At 37.0% G+C, this 26,184-nt stretch overlaps 1 protein-coding gene and 1 long non-coding RNA gene across 2 annotated transcripts; one reads left to right on the plus strand and one right to left on the minus strand.

Moving 5' to 3' along the window:
- Positions 1-960: 960 nt before the first annotated feature.
- AGGF1 (angiogenic factor with G-patch and FHA domains 1) lies at positions 961-25,648 on the minus strand. Its single transcript, XM_038125870.1, has 14 exons — positions 25,234-25,648; positions 24,147-24,243; positions 23,478-23,683; positions 22,616-22,762; positions 20,150-20,338; positions 11,008-11,356; positions 9,349-9,460; positions 7,971-8,022; positions 5,817-5,918; positions 5,301-5,466; positions 4,974-5,056; positions 3,772-3,899; positions 2,817-2,916; positions 961-2,053 (listed from the first exon to the last, which is right to left on the minus strand). The coding sequence occupies exons 1-14, from the start codon at positions 25,411-25,413 to the stop codon at positions 1,853-1,855; spliced, it is 2,112 nt and encodes a 703-aa protein (XP_037981798.1). The 5' UTR covers positions 25,414-25,648; the 3' UTR covers positions 961-1,852.
- Positions 5,929-9,257, plus strand: LOC119696184. Its single transcript, XR_005255520.1, has 2 exons — positions 5,929-6,681; positions 7,951-9,257. It is a non-coding gene; the product is annotated as an uncharacterized LOC119696184 (long non-coding RNA).
- Positions 25,649-26,184: the final 536 nt, after the last annotated feature.

Below are 26,184 nucleotides of genomic sequence, written 5' to 3' on the forward strand. Positions count from 1 at the left end.
GTACTGCTTTTTCCACTTCCCTAGGCAGCATCAAGAGAGAATAGGATTTGTCGCACCAACACTGAACCAAGTCTAAGCTTCAGCCCTTTATATGGAACTGCTGAAAGAGGAAGCTGCAGTACTGAAAGCAGTCAGCCTTGACTGTGTGAGACCATGCCTCTCACAGAAGACAAATGAAGTCTTACTTCAAAAACTTCATAAAATGCAAACTTGTTGATTCACTGTTCTTAGAGCTGTTGCACTTGAATAACTGGGGAGAGGGAAAGTTACGGTTCCTACTCACACCACATTAAGGTTTATAGTTTGATTTACTTTGAAGACTAGAGAAGTAAAAAGAAAAAAAAGACAAAACCATTCTTTTAGCATACAGGGGCTCTTTCCTCCTGCTAGCAGGAAGAGGTTTTTAGATAAATGGTGAACTAAAACTTAACAACTACAGACCAGAACTTAAAAAACATTTTTTCACAGCTAGAAAAAGCCTCTGAAAATGTGAAGTTGCCAATAAAAAGGAATGCAACAGCAAAGTACATAATACAGCAATACTTGTATATTATTGCAACAGCAATAATACATGTCTATCACTAAATCAGTAGAAAACTAACTGCTTTCAAAGGCAACCTCATTTTAGTTATGCTGCTTTTCACCTCTGTCTGCAGAAGTAACGTGTGCTTCAGGTTGTAAACTTGGGCGAGTTTCATGATTTAAATAACAGATTGGATCTTTTGCTTTATACTGAATGTGTCTAGATTAAGATAAATGGCTGGTAACTTGTTCTGCTTTTACTCCACAGTGCTTCACAGTTGTGTGCACGATCTGGTAGGACAGTGAGACTACCACATTTCCTTGGGATAAGTATCAGAACTTCAACTTGAACAAAGTGGGATTGAGTTTTACTCATTTTAGAAGAGCACTTCCATCCAACACATGGACAAGACAGTTTGAAGAAGCACTGTCAATCTGCTTAAATTGACAATGATTTATTGTGTTTAGGAACATTCAATAAATATCAATCTTTTAGCTTTAGTTTGGAAATCCTTCCCCATCAAAAATCAGTTATTTGTGTTGTTTTTTTCTGGCATAAACTCCATTGCCAGCAATGGATGTATCAGAAAAAGAAGTTAATAAATACAAATAGACAGCAGTTTTCTAAACATACCTCCTCTTTTAAAGGCATGATACAGATTTACTAAACAAATCTCAAACAAGTTCTTCACAGAAGAAAATTTTGCTAGAAGCTGTCTCTGAACATTGTTTTCTTCACTAATGCTGGTAGTTTATTTCGTGGACTATGGTATTTTTGAACAGTAATGATGAATCATTTAAAAACAAGCCTTTTCCCCCTTTTCCTTTGCCAAATGTATGCTAAGACATGTAGTTAGTACTGAACTGTATGAATTTAAGAGTGGTGTGCCTCTTGTTGAGCATGTTATGGCAAACAGGAAGAAACAGCAATATGGTACTTTTTTTACTAGGGATCTGGGGGATTTATTTTTTCATCTTGATTTTAAACGACTGTTCAAGTGTTAAAGGTATCATATTTAAGTGTAACAGATGTTTTGCGTAGCTTTTTGTGAAGTGTAAAAACATAATGGAAGATTCCTGTTTCTGATGAAAATTTTCAAGTACTTAAATTTGAATATCCCTCTAAACTCCATTCATATAGTATTAAATATGTGTATAAAAGCATGAAGACTACAGAAAACCAATTAACATAACAGAGTTAATCTTGAATAAGTTTTTCCACAACTGTATGTTACATATAACCAAACTCCTCCTTTAGCAAAAGCAAAAAGAATAAATTCTCTCCCAATTATTTATACTCAGGAACTACCTTGCTGTAGGACTAGATAGTTCAGTCTACAGTCCCTCTAACCCAAAGTGTACTCTTAGCTGTATCCCTTTGTGATTTAGGGTCCTGGAAGTTTTCAGCAAACCTCTCTCTTGCTTTTTCCCAGTTCTTTTTATTCTTGCTCTGGACAAGCTGAACATCTTCAATTGAGGCTGGTCTCCTAGTACCTAAACCTGCATGCTTCTGATGTAACTCCAGTTGGATCTGTCAAATACATGAAATATTGTTGTAATTGCAAGTTAGGTATTCTAAATACTACAAATTCTGGTTTGGTAATACACATGCCACCCCCTCCTAGATCATACATGAACAGTACCATGAAAATGATGTGTCACATCACCATTTCTGGAACTATGATCTAGAGTCCTGAATAATGTCCCCTGCCACAAAAATAACTGTGTAATACACCTCACCGAGTGAGCAGCATGTGATCCCTATGCTGGCTAGTTTCACAACACAGGGTATGGTGTGGCTCTGAGCAGCACTACTGCCAAAAGCCAACACATCTCTGGTGACAAAAATGGGGCTAACATGGCTGCCACAGAGGCCCACAATTTGCTGGCTACAGTGACTTCTGCCCATCATCTAGCTTGATTTTTGTGCTACATCAGCCTCTGTGAAAGAATTCCACCCTAAACCGATCTTCAAATTACATCACTTAAATTACTCCAATTTTCCTCCAGACATTGTATTCAAATATGAGATTATTAATTCAATGGCTAGAAGCTGTCCTCTTTTGCTTAGTTTCCCAATAAACACAGTGTAGTGAAGGAACAACACTACTGAAAAATTTCAAAATACCCCATTAGTCAAAGAAAAAATAATGTGAGATTAGTCCTACTGAGATTATTCCTTCTTAACTAGGGTTTTTATAAGTTTTAAGTGAATAGTGGCATACAATTAGATACTTTTCACTACAAATACATTCCTATTATTTTTGTCTCAAGTGAAAACCAGAAAGACCTACCGGATCCTTCATGCCACCACCATCCCTTCCCAGACCTTCCCCCTTCTTCCATCCCATCTTCTCCAACATTTTATGTCCTTTGTTGCTGTTGCTGATTTCACTTTGAAGAAAGTTTAAGATGACTAATAAGCAAGAGTTAATATAAAGAATATGCTTTCAAATACTGAACAACAGAAATGTGCATACATATAAAAATCAGGAATCAGTCCATCAAGAGCTGTACAGAAGAACAAGCCTCAGGTCCGTATCAGCTTTCTTAAAACTGAACTTGTTTGCTTTAGGAGTTAAAAGATACATCATGGGTAGGAGAGTATGGATTATAATATGGAAAAAGCAGTATCGCTGCCAAATCATCCTACTGCTCCTATTTCACCATCTCACGCTTCTTTTTATTAATTTTCACACACCTGCAAGTTCATGCTTCTTCAAAAAAACCCCAAATACAGATGCAGAGGCAAGTAACAACTGAAGGAACATCAAGTGTCAATTGAGAGGTACGGAAATACATGTCCTGGATAAATACATGGCTGGATATTGACAGTGAGAGAAGCTGCAGGTGAAAAATCTGCATGTGTGCTATTACTGGGACTGAATAGGAAAAAATAAAAACTGAACCACTTGAGAAACAGACACTATTGAAGATGTCACTAGTGCAGCTGAGGAGTTCTTTACATTTTTGAGTTGGTAAGGAAGTGATGTAAGTGTCCTTACGGCCATCCTTAACTCCTCACCTTCCATATATTTTTATATGGAAGGTGATGAGTTAATAAAGAGCATATGAAATGGGAAGTGTGAAAAGCTTAAAATTTTCTAGCTCTCTTAACACAATATATACAAGTAATTTGTAATTTAATAAACTGCATACTAGTAACAAATTGATACTTAGTTTATCATAATTTTTTTAAGATTCACAAGAGAAGGACATGGGGAATACTTCCCCCCACCCCCAACTTACATATAAACAGAAGCTGAACTATCATCTCTTTGGAAGGTTCCTTCACTTCCAACGGTCTCTCTGCGTTTTCCTGCTCTGTCTTTGTACTTTGGATTGTTCACTGCCTTGTTGTCTTCATATTCTGTGTTCTTTCCAAGCAGATTTAATCCCATCAAGACAAAGAGAGTGGCGTTTAAATTCTTTATTTTTGTTAACTTCCCTTTTCCCCTCCAAAAGTATGGGAGCTTCAGCCTTTTTTATTAATTCTAAATCTCAAACATTTATTAATTCTAAATCTCAACAAAACCTGCAGTCCTCACTTAGTATTTTCTTAGCTTACAGGCATACCTTGTAAACCATATTACTGCTACAATCACATAACATTGCCAAATTCAGTAATTTCTCAGAAGCTGTAAATAAAATAACAGATTCTTTTGAATCTTCTCTTGGTACGAAGAGTCAATCTCTCCATATTAAGCAGAAAATCATGTGCACTTGCCACTGGCTTTTTATATAACCATTTATTGCTGTAGTTGCTGTTCCTCAGCAACTACTTTTTTTCAGAATAAATTACAGAATTAGGTATGTTTATGGATTCTGTATTAGTATTATTTTGGTACCTGAAGAGTTTCATAGAAATGATGGCATTCTGTTTTCTACATGAATACTTAGTACAAATGCTGGAAGCAACTGCTTGTTAGAATTATCTCTACAACAGAAGTAATTTGAATACATATATATTATATTGCCTGTATGTTCATGTTAGTATTCTTCTATGGACTTAAAAACCTGAAAAAAATTCTTATTCCATTCCATAACTTTTTCAGTTGCTTATTATGTTTCCTTTCCAAATGAAAGATAGGACTGCAACTCAGTGAAAACTTAGTTTACAGAAATAAAAATGAAGTGTCTTGCAAAATTTTAATTTCCAAAGGAATAGGAATCTTGTACACATTGAAAGGATCTTCAGTTTTCAATGGAACTTTCATGCCCTCTTATCATCATCTTTCTCTGTAGAGGTTTGTAAAGAATCATTATTTAAGGTACAAAAGACAAACGAGGCTAAGTTTAAGGGCATTTGAAAACCTCCCTTATTCAACAAAGTCTATGGCTTAAAATAGGAATCACAAAGTAATTGTGATTAAAAAAAAAAGGTAAGACTAAAAAAAAAGGTAAGAACCGCAAGATTACAAAAACTTCATCGACTTCTACAGTATACTCACCTGTAAACCATATTTTACCCGTATTTGTTTTAATGCTTTTCTTCTGACTAGCTCTCTCTCTTCTTTGCTAAGTGCTGGACAAACTAAAAGAAGAACACATGATTGAATTTGTAATTATTAATGTAACAATGTTTTGAATCATAAGACAAATGAGAGAAATTTTGTTCTGACATTATTATACATAGACACATATACCAAGAAGAAAATGCATCATTATGTACAACTATTACAAGCTGACAAGAAAATTATATGAAAACTGAACTAATTATTATTTTTATAAAGTAAGCAGCCATAATAAAAAATGTATCCTGTGATAATATTACTAACCAGAAGACTCTTTTTTCTTGTCCAGGCGAAGATGTGCTCTAACTTGTCCCGGTTCACATCCATCACAAGTATCACTGCCGGGGTGAATATGAAAAGAAAGCACAGTTTCACCAATCTTCACCTCATCTCCGTGCTCCAGGATGTAGGGATCACACTTGGTTTTAGGCTACAACAAACGAAAGTTTTAGCAGGCAAGTTAAAAACTCATGAAGGACACGAACTCTATGTCATGCACACTGCTTACAACTCAGTAGTTCAGTTTGGTTTCACAAATGTAGGCAACTGTTTAACTACAGTGGGTATTTCACTCTAGCAACTGTAACCATAGCAGATTTTTCCCAGTATAACCAAACATAAAGTACTCCAAGGCCCTAAAATCAGAAGGGAACCAAGGCAGGCACTATATATGACAGAAGACATACAATGGCATTGTAAGTGATTTGCCATAAAACATTTAAAATGACCACAAGATTAGTTTTCTGCAAAATACAGAGCACTAAAACAGTAGGCACTCACCTGGAGAATCTGATTTCCGTTAACAACTGTTCCATTCTGACTGCCTTGATCCACAAGAACATAATTTTGCAAATCGTGGTCAAAATACACTTCTGCATGAAACTGACAAATAGAAGCCTAAGTTAAATGTTCTTGTTAAGTGAATACTTAACAATGTAAATGTTATTTTACAGTAAGATTTCAGAATATATTTTGAGACCGTCAAAATGAGTGGCTCTGGTACTCTCAGTTAATAAAGTTTTCACATTTCATGATTTCATTTTTGATAAATGTAAATGAATGGGCCACAACAGCATGAACTAATATATACAGTTAACGTAATGATTTTGTACATAAGCTGATTCAGTACTTGTCAACTATATTCTTCTATATTCTTCCAACATGGCAAGTATGCTTTACTTAAAGAACTGCAAGATTCAGTAATAGAGCCTTCTTAACTGTTCTTCTAAATAACAGGCTTTTTGCTCTAATGGTATTTTATAGCACTCTCATTTAAAAACAGATCTTATTCTGCTTCCATTTACTTGGTCTTTCATATCTGAAATAACTCCCTAAATTCCATGCTTTTGTAACTTTCACATAACTCACCTCCTCCTGCATCTTAATACTTAGGACACAATTAGTACCAATCTTTTGCTGTTTCTTTTATCTCCTTTCTGATATTGAGACTGATAACATGGTGGGATTTTTTGTTTTCTTTTTTTTTTTTTGGTCTTGTTGCAGTTCTATATAGGTATTGCTTCCACAGACCAGAAAAAGCACAACTCCTGGCCAAATTCCTAAAGATGTGTACTACCTCCAAAAAGGCCACTGAACAAACTGAAGTATCAACTTCTCCAACCTACTAGAACTTCCAGTAAAAGCAGTAAGTCTAGAGAAGTGGCTGTTGAGAAGTTTCATTTCAAATTTGACAATTTAGAGCAAATGGAGTTGCTGTTTTCAGTTAAAAAAAACAAAACTGAATATTGGCTAGCATTTCTTACTACATAGAACAATCCCATAATGATACAGATTAACTAGTTCATTCAATAGACATTTTATTTTCTACTTCTGCTTTACTGAATAGAACTAAAACTTCTAAAGAGGCTAAATCTGTAGGGTGTAGCATTTTTTAAAATCTCAATTTCCGCTCAAGAAAAGCAAACACCAAAGTTGGCCACAGCTAAAAAGTAAGATTAGTGAGTAAAAAAAACTAGAACATAACTTTTTATTTCTGCAGATATGTAATTTATCTTTTCACATTTGACTCCTTATCTGAAAAGTGAAGTAACTTCTTATATAAACTCAGTACCTGTGAAGTACTAAAATTGTAACATTACAGAAAAATAAGTCTTTTGGCTTCTTTATTTGCCCAATTTCAAACACATGCCTGAAAAAGTTATTAATAGCAGGGAAATATTTACTCCGGCAATTATTCGTATAGCAGTGTGATATACAAACAGTATGAAAGTATGAAATTTCATTTCAAGTATGCCATTTCATAACAGTATGAAATATAGCAGCTGATTAATGAGAACTATAATTTAAAATAGACATAGCAAAGTGTGTTTCATGAGATACTTGCATTTATAGATTTTTTTTTAACAAACTTTTTGTTTGGATGACACAACTTTGTCAATCTACAGTTTTATTTTTTTAGGAGTGCTGTATTTACTGTGTTGAAGTATTTAGCAAAACAGAGCATAATTTATAAAAAAAGTTTCCATTCTATCTACTATTCAAAGGACTTCTGTTAATTTTTCGAACTCCCTCTACATAATTTCCACAGTTGCTTGAAAGTAAATAAAAGAAACCCTTTTGCTCTGAGCGTGACTGCAAAGATTGCATTACTTGGTAAAGAAATTCTTACTATCTGACATCAAATTTTATATACCATTAGTACTTAACAGGGTTTGTCCTCAAGTTCAATAACTACAAAATGAAAGACTCAAAGACTTTGAAAACACACTGTTGTTTGTGTTAACTTCCCATTCAGTAAAATAGTGTATGTTTTCCTTTTTTCTAAATTCAAGTCTGGCTAAAGCCATATCTCATTCTGAAAGTTCTTTCAAAAAATTAACACTATGTTCCAAATTTAAAGCCATAAAATCTAAAGCTTCATTCATACATTTATGTCTTCTGATCTACCTTTCAGCAGACATGAACAAGAATTACCTTACTGACTCCAACTTCAGGAATCTGAAGTGTGTGTCCAGCATCTTTTTCTCTGAAAAGGCAAGTTGATATATAAGTCACAACAAAGCATAAATAGGTATTTAAAGTGGCTTATGAAAGGTATATTTCAGTTGAACTGTAGTATTGTATTTCTCTTCTAAGCTATTAGGAATTTTTTACAGATAGAAAATATTGTGTTGCTGTACACACAATGTAGACTTGCTTCAGGTCCCTTCTGCCATTTGTATAAATGATATAAAGCACATGATTAATAAATGATCAAAGAGTACCAATAAATTCTGATCTATAAACCTGGTATTTCTATCTGAACTGTCATTCAATGCCTTTAACAGTCTGAACTCTGCATCCTTCAGGCTCTTTAATGCACCTTGGTGTCCATGTTCCATGGTGAAGCTGAACTCTTGGTTGCATTAGGCAGGTAATAAAAGTAAACAAAGAGTAATCTGTACAGGCTGAATTTTGGCTTGTTTGCATTTTTTGTTACCAAAACAGTGCAGCAGTAGGAAGAAGGGATTTGTGTATTACATTCTCATACTAAGGGATTAAGAAGCAATGCAGCTAGTAAAAGACCTATATGAAAATTCAAAACAGAGTTGTCTGTTGATCTTCACATACACGACTCAACCTTTTAGAGCAAATCAAAACATGTCTATCAGCATTAGACAGAAACAGCTTTTCCAGGGTAAGGTTTTCAAGTAAGCATAGAAAAAAGCTTTACATCATCATTAAATTCATCATCCACAATGAACAAACCAGCTTAACAACTAAGAATGCATACAGTGTAGTACAAACCAGCTAATTATCTAAAGCAAATGAACAAACCCTACTGAAATTTGAAGGTGTGAGGAAGTCTAGGATATGCTTCCTAGTGATCCTGGATTTCCGAAGGGCATTCTTCCATTTCTGGAAAAAAAGTACTTCAGTGGCATGAGACAACATTTACTTACTTTCTAGGAAACAAGTTTTCAAAGAAGGGCTTGCAGCTATACTGACACAGGGGGGCTCAGTCACAACATCAAGTTATCACTAACAATTCAGGTCTGCTAAGCTGCATTAAGTGTGTATGCTGTTACATTATCATGACAACATGTTGTTATGTGACCTGACTTGAATTTCTTAATGTGGACTAACCAAACTCAGAGCACCTCACAACTGCTGCAGGCTAGGATGACAAGCATGAAGAGCCAAGCAATCTTAAGTGCCTTCCACAGCTTTCAAAGACAGGTAGTTTGAGATTATATATATATATATATATATATATATATATATATATATATATATATAAAAAAAAATCTCAAGCTACCTCATATCTATATATATAAAAATATATAAAAATATAAATTTTATTCAGTTTTACCTTCCAATTGTAGCAGGTTTCACAGCAGTGATAATATAAAGTGACCCAGTCTGTAGAACTGGTGACCTTATTACAATTACTCTGATACAAGGAGGCCAGATCTTTTCTTCATCTGTAATTATATAGGAAAAAAAAACCATCACCACCACCATTACTACCAACACATTTCAGTTTTAACTTTATAGTCTAGAGTTTTCACAAAGCTGAAAAACATTCAGCCATTAGCTGGCTGAAAAATATACAACTTCCATTAAAAGAAATGTGTAACAACATCTGAGAGAAAACTTTGATGAGACAGGTATGCACTCAGAAAGCCTTTGAAACAACAAAGTATTACAAATATTTTCCTAATTCCGGTTTACATGTGGACAACTATTTAGTTACAGCAGTAAAATATATATACATTCACAAAATTTACTAGTATACTATAAATTTATTGATCATTAATTGTTACAAATTAGAAAACGATTTTACTTTGAGAAAAGGCAGCACCTTTTTGTTCACCACATCACAGACCTATCACATATCAAACTTTATATCTGACAATTTCTATGTCAAATGTATTTTTACTGTTTTTTTCTCATAGCAATGCTATTCATCAACATGGATTAAAAAAAATAGACAGAACCTACAGATGCATATGCTTTTTTGCCAGATAAGTATATTAAGATACTATATTCTGACAACTGTATGAATTCTGTACTTGGATGTACATTTGTAGAAGCAATCTCCCATGACGTCAGCTAGGAGCAGACATAGATGAGAACACACTTCCTTAAAAAGGTACTAGGGGAGGAGAAACTGTCCCCAGTTTTTATTACTTCAGCATTACTACAAAACTGGATATTAAGAAAAGACAATTAAGTCTGAAAGCCTGATGGTAGCAAGCACATTTTGGTTAGCATTAATCACCTACAATCTGAGTAGTTAAGTAATGAAAACATAAGAAACAAATTGACAATACACTGTGAGCAGGGCATGGCTACAATACAGTTTTCTAGGGTTGTATTTAATTCTGTGATTTGGAATATCCTTTGCACATACATAGTTCTGACGGGCTGCATCAAGCCTTTCACAGGTTACCTTCTTTTTTGTTTTGTTGTTTTTTAAGGACCTAGCAGAACACTTTGGTATAAAACAATATACAAGTTTCCTGTCCATATCCATTTCTCACAATTTGCCACTGGAATATATGCAAAATAGGATTTCAACTAGTACTGACTACTCTGTGCTGCTTTTCACCACAGTAGACCCATCTTGCATTCAATTGCACACGATGGTTTACAAACAGTATCAAAAACACTGTATATTAATTTAAGAGAGTCAATACACTGAATTACTGTGAATTACTGGTCTAGAACCCCTATTTTAGCAGCAAATTTTATTTTCTCCTTTCATTTTCCCAATCAAACAAAATTTTTGCAATCCCTGAGGTTTCTATACAAGCACAGATGTTACATCAGTAACAGCTTTTATAAAAACTACGACTTACTTTTGAACAAGTGAAGAGAGGGAAAGAAATGCTGGTAACATATAGCACATTTTCAAATCATCTCAAGTCACATGCTTTTATATATTTTTTTAAATTATCCAAACTGATTTTTTTAACAGGCTTCTGGAAAAATACAATAATAACATATATAATCCACAATAATTCACCTTCATTTTCTGAGTATTCTGAATCACCAGTTTCTTCACTTGTTAATTCCTCCTCGCTGCAGGTTTCGCACTCAGAATCTGTAATTTCACCTTCTTCTGGCTCACTCTCTGTGTCTTCTGTTCTGTCATCTGTATACGCTGCAGCGTCTGGTGTACTTTTGTGCGAATGTGAATTTATACCATCTGGAGAAATGGATTCTTTGGCTGTTAGACTGTTTAGTGGTTTTGTGTCCATTTTAGTCTTCTTTCTTACATTTGGAGACTCATCTTCTTCAGTAGAACTTACTTGCTCGGTGGTGGAAAAGCAACTCAGACTGTTAGATGATTTCTGCTCTTCTGTGTCCAAATCCTGGAGGGGAGTTATACAATGTTATAGTCTTTACAGATTGAGTTTTTCTAAAGAATAGCCTGGAAGTAAATTCTTCACTTAGGAAGAATTATTTTTAGAACTACTTAAAAATAGTTTATTTCCAGAAAGTTTTACATATGCAGTCAGCAGAACTTTTATATTTCAGTAAAAATATTGCCACATCCTCTCAGATGTGACTGAGACCATCTTCTATTTGGGAAAGCATGACTGCCCATCTCTTCTAAACTTCACTTATTTCTCTTCTAAACGATACTCTTTTCTCACACTTTAGAAATGTTTTGAAACTTTAGAATCTTGTCCTTATTTTCAAACTTGTACAACATCACTTTGAATATTTTCCTATTTTGCTTTTATGACACTCACTCCTGTCCCTCTCTTATTCAATTCTTGCAACTTGTTTAGAAGGTGATCTTCATTGTATCTTCCTGCTGTTTTTGTCTTCTTTTTTATTACCAGAGTCCAGAATATCTGGAATGCTCCCTCATGCTTTAACTCTAGACCTGTTCCTTCTTCCTCCTTTCAAAACCCCATCTTTAACAGAGCCTTTAATCAAGACAGCAGACAGAGAGTACAAGCTTAACTTATGCTATGTGAAATAGTTATACTAAAAATCCATTTTCTACTCAAAAAGTTTCTCAGTTTCTCTACTGAATATCAGACAGATTGGATCATTGCAGGTTCCTCCACTTCCACTTAGTTCATCATCAGGAAAAAAAAACAACAGAACAAAACCCAACATTTTTAAAATGAGAAATCAAAAGTTTCATATTAATTTTGCCAGTGTACCTTGAAAATGCAATTCTCAATCTAGTAGCTTGACAAGTCTGTTAAAAAAATAAAATAACGGAAACAAAGAGAAAATACAGAAAGAAGAACAGAAGTAGCTTTAAAAGATAAATAAAATCTCAGATTAAATTATGTGCCATTTTGAGTTCAGAGTAAATGCATTCAATTGCAGCAAATATTGCAACACAACAGGTAAAAAATACATCCTTGACCTTCTTCCATGCGTTTCCATTTCAAGATAAGTGAAATAATGTGAATGTTAATATAATGAAAATTAAAGCACTTTCAGAATTGTTAAAATGCATCAGTGCTACAGACTATGACAAACACAAGAACTCCTCTCAGCTGTTGGTTAGGAAAGTGTACCTTTGAAACACCTTCAGTAAGACAGCAGGTTCTCAGGTAAAACCAATGCTTTTAAAAAAGACTTTTATGCTTTAACTGAAAGACTATTGGTTTTTTCAGGATTTCTCTATAATGCACTAGCCCTCCTCCCTGAATCCCCTAAGTTCTTGAAGCAAGATAAAAGAAGCAGGATAGCAAGGTCACTGTGTAATGTTGTTTATTTTAAACAAAAAAAGCAGTAGTCCTGCTACAAATAAGCCCACACAGTTTAGATTTGTCCAACACATTAATTCAATTAGAAATATTTTTGGAAAATCTGATTTTTCCTTTTATGAGTTATATTTTTCAGTGTGTTTGTCTATATTTATGTTTGGTACGGGTATTATATTGATACCAAACATACCAAGGTGTTCTGCACTCTAAAACATATTACTTCTATAACAGGGTAACCTAATAAAACAGCTCAGGATATTCTAATATAATCGAATCTAATCTGAAAACAAAGAAACTACACCATCTGCTCAAACCACAAACAAAGCGAAATAAGACATGACTGTGATGCACTGATGCCCAAGTACAAGGCTTCAACCGCTCAACTCCAGTGAATCCCGTGATATTCCGTGATTTTTGGCATAATTTCAGATATTTTAAACTAGAAAGTAAAAAGGTGCTGTTTCAAAGCCTGGCTACTAAAGAGAAGACTCTTGGTTCTGTGTTGAAAACAGGAATTTTTAAAAACAGTCTTATAAGTAGACCATGGATTCCACACATACATTATTCTATGATTTTGCCAATATGACCATCAAGCCTCTTCTCAGCAGTTTCTATATTTTTTTCCACAATTGCTGCATTCAACTGTTAAGGAAGCAAATAAACTAAATAGTTAAGTACTGATAAAAATGCAGTCTTCACATTTGAAAACCCTGTATGAAATAAAGAATTTTAAAACTAATTATGGATTTTGAGCACTTCATGATTTCATGGATCTGTATTAAAAAGCACATCTGGACAAAGTGTATAAACATTAAACATATGGATACTGAATGAATCTTATAGCATTTGACACAATCTTGTGTTGCACAAGTCCTTCTCCATTATGTATGACTATGTACTGGTTTTGGCTGGGGTAAAGCTGATTTTATTCACAGTGCCTAGTGTAGGGCTGTGGTTTAAATTTGTGTTGAAGATTTGGCTGATAATGCAGAGATTAAAAAAAAAAAATATTGCTGAGCAGCGCTCACACAAACCAAGGCCTCTTCTGCTTCTTGCACCACTCCACCAGCAAGGAGGCTGGGAGTGCACAAGGAGTCGGAAGTAAGACACAATCATTATAGCTTATCCCAACTGTCCACAGGGTATCCCATACCACATGGTATCATGCTTACCAATAAAATGCTGGGGGAGGGACAAAGAAGCAGGAGGGATGTTGTGAGTTTGGCCTTTGTTCACCATTACCTGTGCTGGAGCCCTGCTTTCCTGGGGATGGCTTAACACCTGCCTGCCCAGGCAGGGAAGCAGTGAATTAATTTCTTGCTTTTTCTTTTGTTTGCATATGTGGCTATATCTCAATCCACAGGTTTTCTTACTCCTGTCCTTCCAATCCTCTTCCCAATCCTGCTGCTGGTGGAGTGAGTGAGCAGCTGTCTGGGGCTCAGTTGGTGACTGGAGTAACCATGGCTGACTATCAGTACTAACACAGAACATGTGTAGCATGTAATGGAGTCTAACTAGGAAAACAGCACCTAATGCCTTGCCTCCACAGAGTCATCACTTAAAAACCAGGAACTGGCAGTTAGCACAAAATTCGGTAAATATTTGTGTAGTATTTCAGGGTACTAGTGTACCCTGAAAAATGCAATAAATTCTAGCAATGTACTTAATTTCTCAATGACTACCTAACTCTTCATCCCAAACTCATGCCACAAGACACAAAGTATGAGCAAGTAGATGCTCATTATAAACATTTTTTACACCCTATTTTTTCATACACATATATTTTTTCATTGTTGCTTTGCCCAATACATCTAGACTGACACCAACAGTCATGAGTTAGACATGGATAGACTCAATGTGATCCAGGTTTGAAAAACTTTATATTTACTGGGTATTACCACAAGATCTCTGGGATTTTTCTCACTAAGCTGAAGCTGAGAGGTGTGATCAGTCTGACAGACAATGAACTATTTTTTAACTACAGAGTTCAGTTGGTTCATATTTCTGCATCCCTGACAAAGTCAGCCAAAAGTACTTTGAAATCAGGATATTTATGTATCCCATGAGGACTTATAGTATAAGAATAACAAATCATGGTTATGTGAGTGGAACAGATGGTTTTACTTTATAGAGAATATGCCACAAAGTACTGATTACAATGACCTGTTGAAATGCAGACTGTCCTACTTAGAAAATATATACTATCATTGTAATTTAACTGTTTTTAATAAAAATTTCTAAGTATTTTAAGCATTTAACAATACTTTTTGCTTTACAGAGCAAGAAATTTTGTCTTAAAAATTTCAATTTTTCTGTACTATGGCTGACCACCATGCATGTTCATGCAATTCTTCAGCATCCCCATGCATGGGAACTTATTACTGTGAGCATAATTGGCTCAATTCTAAGAACTGTACTGTTTAAACTATTTTTTTTCTAAATTTATTTTATACAAAGCAGAGAAATATAGACAGATACAACTTTTCTTAAATGTGCAGCCTGGTTTTTGGTCTGCTAGAAGTAGGTGATTTAGCAGATTCATTTGTTCTCAGCACTCTTCTACAGGACTGAATAGTACACCTTTAGCACTGACACTCTCAATTTGAAATTATTTTGAAATTCAGTATTTTACTAAAGAAATATTTTCAAACACTTAAAAATAGCTCTTTCACTCAAATGACTAAGCTTTCATGTGCTAAAATCATTCCACAAGTCCTTCAGTTACTCTCATCCACCCTACACAATACTCAATTTTCCAGTACAAAAAATCTAAATGCCAGAAAAAAACCACTCTTCCTACAGCATATAGGAGCCATTTTATACGCTGGTGGTGGACAGCTCTAATTTAAATAACTGTACCTAAAAATGAGTAGTTTCTTTAGTACAGACCCTTTATGTTATACAGGGATGCTAAATACTTCTCAAATATTCTAGAATGCCATCAAAGTTTTCTTCAGATGTTACTTACAAAGTATTTAAAATCTATTTCAAAACTACTTTGCAGGTGAATAGATTTTGATTAAATAGCTTTAAAAGATTTATTAATTCCTTTAGGAAAAAAATGTATCCAAACATCAATTACTAGATTTTCTATTTTCTTCAAAAAAAATCAAGGTTAAAGGTAAACATCCATGGACTAATGTGTGTTTGTTGTCTCAACTCTACCTTTACCAGAAGCTGCCAATCCAAAAGAAGAAATCTTCAGATTAGCCATGGTTTCTGTCAACTGACGTACCTAAAGATGGGATGAATATCAGCAAAAAGTAAACTATATGTGATAAAAAAGTAAAAAAATCACTGCTTCAAGAGTTCAATGGGAAACACTGCTAAAACCACCTTGCCTCTCTCCTACAGAAGTAGCTACAATCAATCTATAATGGAAAAAAACACGGTAGAAGTTAATTTTGAGTACCACACTGAAATAAAATTTAGTAGGTGGTAGCTTGAAAATTAAAAACAATTTATGGAAAAAATGGCATGTGTCAGAACTTTCTTCCAAATTTTTTTATGTATTTCTAATAGCCCCAGTGCAGCAAGTAGAACTGCAGGATCACTACTGCACAGAGTATATTTTCCAAACAGTATGGAAGCTCTGGATCTTGATATTGGGCCAGGAATCCTATTACCACTTATGTCACTTTTTAAAAAATTTTTGAAGTTTTCCAAATTTACTTATTTGAAGGTTTTTCTTGTACAGGAGAAAATACCATGTTTCTTGTCCCACCTTTTTTCTGACCTACCCCTACAAAAAGATACCAGAACTAAACTGTATGTTTAGAAGTTTCAAGGTATTCTAACAATGTTTTTATATGACCTGCACAGAGGCTAACACTTCATCCTGGAAAAAAAAAAATCCTGATTGTCAGTTAAAAGCAAGCAAGTAGAGACAGCACACTTTGTTTCACAAGTCAAAAGAAAACTATTTGTAATATACTTTCAGTTTGTGACTGAAAAGCAAGGATGTCTTTAAGGAAAGTTTTTGTATGAATTAGGAGCGTTCCCCAGGTGATAGTAAATACACAATTTTCCCCTCTGCTGTTTTTTACAATTAGAATTACATTCATATTATCCAACACTTATGAGTATTTTCTTGCTTTTCAAAAGGTTATTCACTTTTTAAAAAAATGCAATAATATTTTAACATAATAATTTTATCCTTTACATTCTAAGAATTATATTGGGTTAAGAATGCTATAATATTTTTTGACAACTCACTTGCTATTTCTGTAAAGTATTCTAGTTTCCTACTTACTAATAAATACTGTATGTAAGATAGTTGAGTACATGAACTTCCTCACAATAACTAGAAATTAAACTACAACAAAAAACCCTCAGGTGACCAGAAACAGAAAGTTAATGGATTGTTCCAGTTACAATCGTTTTTTAAACAAAAAAGGTACTAACTTTGGTTTATATTAAGTCATTCAAAAATCACATGCAATTTTGTTAAAAATCATTGCTTACTAATACCATCTACCTAGAAACATACAGCTTGATAATCTACACACATAACTGCTAAATTTCCTAATTTCTTGCATTTGACAATTTCTAAGTAATTATAAACATCTATAAATATTTGTTTACATTTATTCCTTTAACTGAAAAAGACAGAAGAAATTGTTATGATTCTGTAACTACTGCTGTCTTCCCCTGCTTTACATGGATATTCTTATAAATCACCTCAGCTTCACCCAAGAATTATAAAGTTCATGGGGTGAATGACATGTTCCATAAGGACACCCTGCTTTCTTAACACTAGTGGTCCACAGCCCCGGCATTAAATCAAACCGTTCTCCTACCTGTACCATCTGTAGAAAAAGAAACACGAGCAAAACCTACTTTGGTCAAGAAATGAGGCAATGTTGGGACCATTTTTCAGGCTAGCAGCACAATTTAATAATCAATTGGGAAAAGCCGTAATGAAGTACTAGTCTTCAAAAGCATTATTATAACTTCAATAATTTAAGCAGCATTCTGGGAAAGAAAAGGGAGAAGGCTAGGCAGTAAGTTTGGAGACAAGCATTTCAATATTCAATGCTTCAACTACAAAGTCCTATTTAAAACCAGATGTTCTTAGTTTTATTCTACCATGAACTAATTAGTGCCTTTGCCAATACAAGACTAAACTGGACAACAATTATACTGCCAAAAAATACCATGCATCTATGCACTTGACTGTGCAGCTTATAAACTAATTTTCCAATCTGTTAACAGAAAAATACTGTCTTTTAATCTAGAAAATCTTAATCTTTTATATTAAGGTAACATGGAATTTTTAAGTAACTAATAACCACAGTACAAGAATAGAATGTTTTAACTCAGTTATATAAAATATATCAGTAAGTTCTTCTTCTAAATCCAGCAGTGCATTTACAAACAAGTGCACTAACAAAAAGACATTCTTTCATTTTTGAAGTTTAAAATGGAGAGTTTCCCATGTTTCACTTTGTAGTCTCCCTCTAAATGTTTAAAAAAATAAAGACCTTAATTACTTCTTTGACACAGACCTTCACTCCCTGCTCACAGAAGAAAAGATATGTGCACTACGGTATACTTTAAATGTTTTCCCTGTTACCTTGTTGGTCAAACAAATTAATTAATAAATACAGCAAAAGACGCAATTTGCCATCAATAAAGCAGACAAGAAAAAAAAACCGATGTTTACCTCCTACCTTGTGACTGTGGAAGTCTCATAGAAAAGATCTGTTAACAAAACTATCTAAACAAAAACATTGGTATAAAGTAAGCTTAAGACAAACCTCTATTTCTAGTATAATCAGGTTACAGAAGTAGACTATGATGGGAGTCTAAAAAGTAGCCAACATTATTTGATACGTCAGAGCTATACATTAGCTTACAACTTTTATAAACACTCTTGTTGGTTTAGATAACAGTTTATCACAGAACTAAATTTAAGAGACCGATACATCAGTTTATGATAAAGACTTATTCCTATGAGCTTTTCATGATTCTTTCCTGACACATGATGGGTAAAGTTCTGTATTGACCAATGCCTTTTGAGAGTGGCAGAATGCTAATTCAGTATTTGCACAGAGCAGGCCCCGAACCTGGGTAAAACCGCACTTCCACTGCAATAGCTCTGTTCTCTAAGAGAATCATTCTACAAAGACTCATTATACTTTGTGTTGCTAAGCTCCCAGATCAAGCTTTCCAAATGGAAGGGTTCACTTGAAGTTTCCTCAAGGAGCACAAATTCCTGCATTAGACACAATTTGTTTACAAAATATGTAACCAGTCAACAACCATTATCCATTTAACCTAATTACACTTTTTCTTAATGTAAATAGTTTCCATTTTCAAGTCTTTCAGATGATTTCAATCCTGATTAAAATTTTTAACTGTGCACTGATGTTGACTATTGAATGACTATTACGTATGGGTACCTGGACAGTAATGTAATTATTTCAGACTTTAACCAATCTGCATGTCTGAGGCCTGTATAATGAAACTATGTAATGGTGAAAGCAATAGCTTTGAAGAATGCAAACCAAGGTGAATTCAAACTAGAGAAATCAATATATTCAATTTTACCTGAATAAAACAAATTGACAGAATAGGACTCAACATCAGTAAGAGTGATCATAACAGAAATGCCTTCTAAGGTTTAATAGCTGTGTTAGTACTTCTTGGTGTTTAAGAGTCAGTGATGTTTTTCAAGACAGCACACCACATGGTGTGCTTTCTTAGCACTCAGAAAAATTTTGTAATTTAAAATACATCTTAATTACAATGGGCATTTATTAAGATGTACAGCTTATCCACATCCTAATAACAATGAAAATACAGTGAACAAGTATCAACAGGAGAGCATAATATGCAAAGAAATAGAACTTCAAAAACACCAATCCCAAATGATAGTAGAGATATAGTAAAATGGCAATGGACAACGCTCTGGAATGCAGTCACAGAGAAAGGATTATGTATGAGTGTATTTTCAAAATTTACATTTTTTTGGTTCATAATGTGAATCTGAAAAAATACCGACCAAACAAAAAACCAACACCAAATCACAAGCCAAAATCCCAAACCCAAGACATTGCCACTGAATTTCTGATGGAAATCCAGCCCACACAACACTGAATTAATTCATTCTAGTGTGCCTGCAATTCAAAAAACTTCACTAACACTCAGTTTTAGACTCCTTTACAGTTGAGTAGTATTTAAAAAAATACTGAAAAAATGAAGAGATCCAAGTTAAAAGTTTCATCCTTAATCACTCAGTGGGAAAGTTATTTGAACACTAACTACACGTTAGCAACCTGCTGTATATATTTTAAGTACATTTAAATAGTTAAAAAAATTAAGCATACATTCTCTGCATAAAACCAAGCCCCATAGCCTGTAAATTGCGTCATGAACGAAAACCCAATAGATTTTGCATTTTCTGTTTATCATTTCTGAGGTTACCTTATACTCATCTGCAGCAATCCACTCTGGTTCTTTTCGCTTCTTTTTCCCCTTTTTATCCTTGGTGTGCTTAGTACCAGAGGCCTGGTAAGACTGCAGATCCACTCGTGAATGAAACTGGTATCGGCCACTTTCCACATCACAGTAGTAATAAATTCCAGTTGCTGGGTCATAATACAGTTGGTTTTCCTTTATAAGAAATGAAGAACAATGTTATCAAGTCAATAGAAATACTGTTCAAAGAAACGTCTGATTAATAAAGAACCACATTTGAATTCTGATAAAATGAAAGAACTGTGGTGGCTTGATCCTGGATGGCTACCAGATGCCCATTCAACTATTTTGTCAACTCTCCTCCTCAACAAGACTGGTGAAGAAAATAAGATGGAAAGCTCATGGGTCAAGAGATGAAAGTCACTATCATGGGCAAGCCAGATTCGACTTGTAAATAGCTAAAATACAGCTGGATGATAGGATCAAATTAAAAACATCTCTCCCAGTCCCTTTTTTAATCACAAGCTCAGTGGTACCATGTAATTCCCAGCTCCTCTCCCTGTCTTCCCCTATCCGAGTAGTGCAGGGAAATGAGGAGTAGAGGGGCTGAGATCAATTAATGAAAAGTCCCTCTCTGCTGCTCCTTCTCCCCTGCCCAGCATGTGATCTTCAAGAATTGCTTCAAGCATGGGTCCTCCAAAGGCCACAGCTCCTACCAGGTAAACATGCTCTGAGCCCTGGCATGGGCTCTCCAGTCCCCTAAGTGATGCTTTAGGATTTTAGCTTTTTTATTTTTCATATATTTGTAGTCCTGCACTTCTTTAGTGTACAACTCTAAACTCCATATAGAGTGTTAGCTACTGCTTTCACATTTTGGCCATACAAAACAATTCCTCTCTAGGCCTGGGAGGAATCAAGGACAGCTCACTGTCTCAGGCCCTGTGAAATGTAAACAAAAGTGAGTTGGGGGTGGAAGCAAACTTGGGGTAAATTACTTCATTACCTGAAACCGTAATGGGAAAATTAATCCCCAAAATGCAAATGGACCAAAATTACATAAGTATAAAAACACATGACCTGTTGTCCATTTTTTGGGTGTAGCTCCTGGGGGGGTGTGTGTGTCTTTGTCTGCCCTAAATGTACCTGAGGGCCCTTCAACAAATGTAACTGCTTTTTGTTCCCTTAATTTTGTCTGGTCTGTTTTTAGGTAGCCAAAGAAGGCATCATAAGGACCTGCTTCTGTGTGGGATCCTCCATGGACTGTAGTATGAATAGCTTCTGTCTCCTCTCTGGATTGCAGGAAATTGGCTGCTCTGCTGCTTGGAGAACCTCCTCCTGTTCCTTCTTCTTTGCCCCTGGTGTTCACAGGGTTATTTTTCACACTCACCCCCTCCATACAGACTTCACTGTGCAGAGTTATGCCCCTTCCTACACTGGTTTCAGAGAGGCCCCACCAGCTTGTCTAATGGCTGTGCTGTGCCCTGCAGTGGAACCAGCCATGTCCAGGCAACCCCTGGCCTTCTCTCAGAGAGGCTATCCCTGCAGCCCTGGCCTCACCATCAGAACTGTGCCAGCAGACCCAGTGCAAGAACATTTCCTGTAATTCAGAACACTTAGGTACCAAGAAAAGACATTCTTTTCGATAATGCTACCATAAACTGTAATCTATAGCCCCAAACATTTATGTGTAACTATATCCATAAATGATGTCAAAACCAATGGTATCCTTTAGAACCTTAAAAATTAAGTCCAGAAGCATCCTAAAAATAAACAGTTGTGTACCCCATGCAATTTTTACTGTTGAGTTGAATACAACACTGCAAACGAACTCTCTGTTCTCAGTGCAGTACAGTGTACACGTATCTATCCACAGATCTGTATACATACACAAACACACCTCACAGGACAAAAAGAAAACCTTTGCAAAAGCTGTATAAAAAGGTATAGCAAAAAGTAACCATTAAGAAATTCTAACCCACCATCTTATCTTCTTCTAATACTTCTAAAAAAAGTGCTTTCTTTTCCTGGAGAATCAAACTAGTTGGTAACAGTACTCAAGTAAAAGCACTAACATTTTGTGTATTTTTTCTCAATACTCTTCACTGTGGAGAGGCAACTGACTTCAGAAATATGTTTTTTTCTGAACAAGACATCTTTAAGCTCAAGCTTTTAGGTTTGAAAGAGTTACAGATCAGCTTTATAGCATATAATTTGTACAATGCCAAGTAACTTACAGACCTATGAGACATCAAAAAACCAGAAAATCTAAACTTGTATCTTAGCCTGGTATCTTTGTTTGACTGAAATAATTAATAAACTAATTAACAAACTTTTAACACTATTCATTTTCAGTAACCTGTTTTTCAAAACATAATATCAGCTTGGATCTTACTTCTTTGCTCATATCAACTTTTACTAACAAAACTTTTGTGATAGACAAAAAATTCCAAGGATTTTGGAAATGATCCTTACTGAATTGTAGTAGAATCCAGTGCTGTGGTCATAATACAATCCTGTATTTTCATCATATATAAATCCAGTTTGTGAAACAGCAGCCTCTGCAGCAGCTCTCAAACTCTCTGCCAAAGAACCTTCTGGTACTGAAGTTTCTTCTGTCTCCTGATAACAGAAAGCAAGAAAGGTAAGCGCTCTAAGAACCTGGACTGTTTCAGAAAGCAAAAATCTGGCTGTGGTTTACTGGTAAACTCCTACTCATTTCAACAGAACCAAGGCTTCAGCCTGTGTCTTTTGTTTTTCCCCAGCTTTACTCAAAAGTGACTCACACCAAATATACACACAGGAAACATCTTTCAGAGCATCCCTAAGACAAATTTCTGCCCTCTGTTCCACTTCAGTTGCTAGATGCTAAGACACAAACTCAGTAAACTAAGTGACCTAAGAGAAGGCTGGAGAGCAGGGAAGAAAACCAACCCACCACAAAAGAAACAAAGAAACCCCACCATCAATATTCTTCTCCTTATATCTTGCTTCCTTATGTCAATGGAAGAAAAAATAAAAAGCACTATTTAAGAAAATCAGCATGGACATATTGGACATACTCTGCTGATAAAAAAAATCTCGCTTCCAGGCTACACAGGATATATATGCCTTTTTACAAAATCTCTCAAACTCCAAGACACAAATCGAAGAGGGTGCTCCACTTGGAACGTACTATAAAAAGAACTAGTTATGAAGTACAAGGGTATTATCACCACTAGACCATCACAAAAAATAATTTTGTATACAGCTCTCAGGACCACAAGCACATCTTTTAGATGGAATATTAACAGAGTACTGATTTCAAAACTGGTAAAACACCAGACAGTCCAAAAACCTGTGAATTCTGGATGAAATTCTCCTCTTCTCCACCTTCAATAGCTCTGGTGCTATCCTTCCTCAATGGAATATTAACACCTGCTTCTGATTCCTCTGTGGAATTTTGCTCAGTGCCTTCACTCCCATGACTGTGCTGCACTGGCAGTTCAGATGCACAATCTTGAGTATCAGCGTGATTGTAATAATTTTCATAGTAGTAATAATCTGCTAGGGGAGAGAAGGAAGAGAAAGAAAAGTTGAAGCTGCATAAATTAGCAAGGAAGTATTTTACTAATGCAGTTTAAGGATGCTAAATCTTAAACTGGAAATTTATGCCATTAAGTAGTCTAATGAAAATCAAACATTAGGTAGTGCCTCTACTCTGAATTTATTCTAATCCTACTGAATAAATTATGTCTTGTTTTCATACACTTCAAAAATAGGTAAAGCATGTATGTTTGCAACATGAGATTTATACGTAACAAATTACAATGGCATGAATTCTGCTAGTCCATGCTACATTTTATCCTGAATTAATGCCTTGAATACAAAATGGTCTGAAAGATAATGTCAGGTTACTGAATTTAATTCAGCAAAGGATACAGACCTGAAATGTATTCTATATTACACATTTTCAAACTAAGATACTGTTCTACATCCCTATTTAAACAGTCACCACCCTCTCTACCTGCTTGTGACCATGCAGCACAGTCTTCTGTCTGTACTTCTACACTAGACGTATCTTTCTCCTTTCTATTATGGATTTCTTTAGTGAGTTCTTCTACCTGAAAGAAAAATTGCATGTTAAAAACACAATACTGCATTTTAGTGGTCTGCAATCTCAGAAAAGAGAGTCAGCCTATTTTGCATTCTGTAATTCAAACAAAACATAATGGCATCACAGGTGTTTCAAGTGATTTTGTTTGGTAGGAGACAATTTCGTACTTGAATGGTTGGCATAAAGAAACACATAATTTCTGCTCACAAAGGAGCAGAAAACTTAACCGAGGTTATTCCTAAATGCCCACCTCATACACTTGGATTTCAAGCAATGATCACTGTGGCATACAGAATGTTCTGAACTAGAAGGAACCCACCAGGATCACCGAGTCCAACTCTCAGCCCTACACGGGACACTGCAAGGGTCACACCACGTGCCTGAGAGCATTTTCCAAATGCTCGCTGAGCTCTGTCAGGCTTAGTGCTGTAACTGCTTCTCTGCAGAACCTCTTCCATTGTCCAAGCATCCCCTGTGTGAAGAACCTTATTCTAATATCCAATCTAAAACGCCCCTGACACAACTCGGGTTCTTCCAGAGAGGAGATCAGTGCTGCCCGCCTGCCTCCCCTCACAAGGAAGCTATACACCGCAATGAGGGCTCCCCTAAACCTCCCTCTTTTGCCATAAGCATTCACAGAGAAATTCTGCCACTCTTCCTTTACCTCACACCTCATTCAATAAACTTCTTTCCCTCTGCTACATGTAATTTTTCCTTCCGACTGCAAATCTAACCCTGTGATAGAGAAGGCCGTTCTCACCAACAAGCTCTGACTCGAGACCTCAAACCTGCTCTGGCCCCTCGCAGGCCAGGAGAGCCCGGCGAGCTCTGGGAGCAGAGGGACCGTGTGAAACGGGCACATCGGCAGGAAAAGACAAGCGGAGCGCGGGCCGAGCGGCTCCCGGTCGGGGAGCGGCGGCCGCGGGAGTTCCGTGCCGCCCGGCCCGGGGGAGGCGGAAGGGTATGAGGCCGCGGTACCCGGGGCGGGGGACCCTACCTGCCTCCTGAGCGCCTCGCCGCTCTCCCGCTCCCGCCGGTACAGGCGTTGAGTGCGCCGCAGCCGCCGCCACGCCCGCTCCAGCTGCGCGCGGCACGCGCCCAGTTCCGCCTGCAAGGCCGCCGCCTCCTCCTGCTCGCCCGGTTCCGCTCGGCTCTCGGCGCCCGGCGGGGAGGCCATGGCCGGCCGGCCGGCCGCCCCTGCGCCGCAGCTCAGAGCCCGTCCTCCGCCCGCCCCGCAGCGCCCGCGCGGCCCCGCCCGCCGGCCCCGGCCTTGGCCATGGCGCCCGCCGGGCGCGAAGGCAGGAAGCGGCGCGGGGAGCACGCCGTCGCCGCACCGAGAGCTGTCCCGCTCGGTGCGCGAATGTCCGTCCCACGGGGCGGGAGCGCGGCGCGGGGCCCGGAAACGGGGGGAGCAGCCGGAAGCGGCGCGCGCGCGCGCGCGGGAAAGGGCTGGGCTGGGCTGCGGCGGAGGCGGGGGCGGGGGCGGGGGCGGGGCGGGGTGGAGCGAGGCGGGGCTCCCGGGGACGAGCAGAGCGGGGCAGGGGGGAGCGGAGCGGAGTGGGGCGGGGCGGGGCGGGGCGGGGCGGGGCGGGGCGGGGTGGGGTGGGGTGGGGTGGAGGCTCCCAGGGACGGGCCGACACCCGGAGCTGGGGTGGGCGGTGCTGCTCATGGTATGGGCGCCGTGTGGTCGACCGGATGAAGGATGAGCAGCAACCCCGAAAGGCGGGGCGGTTTCGGCGCCGGACGTGCTGGAAGTCTGTTACCGACCTCCAGCCACACCTGCGCTTGGTCATCCCAGGCAGAGTTTGCTGCTGCTGGTGGGCCTCAGGGTTCCAGCTGCATCGTATAAAACAATGAAAAGTAATTCTAGCGTGTATTTTCATGGAAAAGTAGAGCGCATTTTTGTTTGAGGGTTTGGTTTTTTTGTGTGTGTGTTTGTTTGTTTTAG

Source organism: Motacilla alba, chromosome Z (genome assembly GCF_015832195.1).
Source record: "Motacilla alba alba isolate MOTALB_02 chromosome Z, Motacilla_alba_V1.0_pri, whole genome shotgun sequence".
Classification (NCBI taxonomy): domain Eukaryota; kingdom Metazoa; phylum Chordata; class Aves; order Passeriformes; family Motacillidae; genus Motacilla; species Motacilla alba.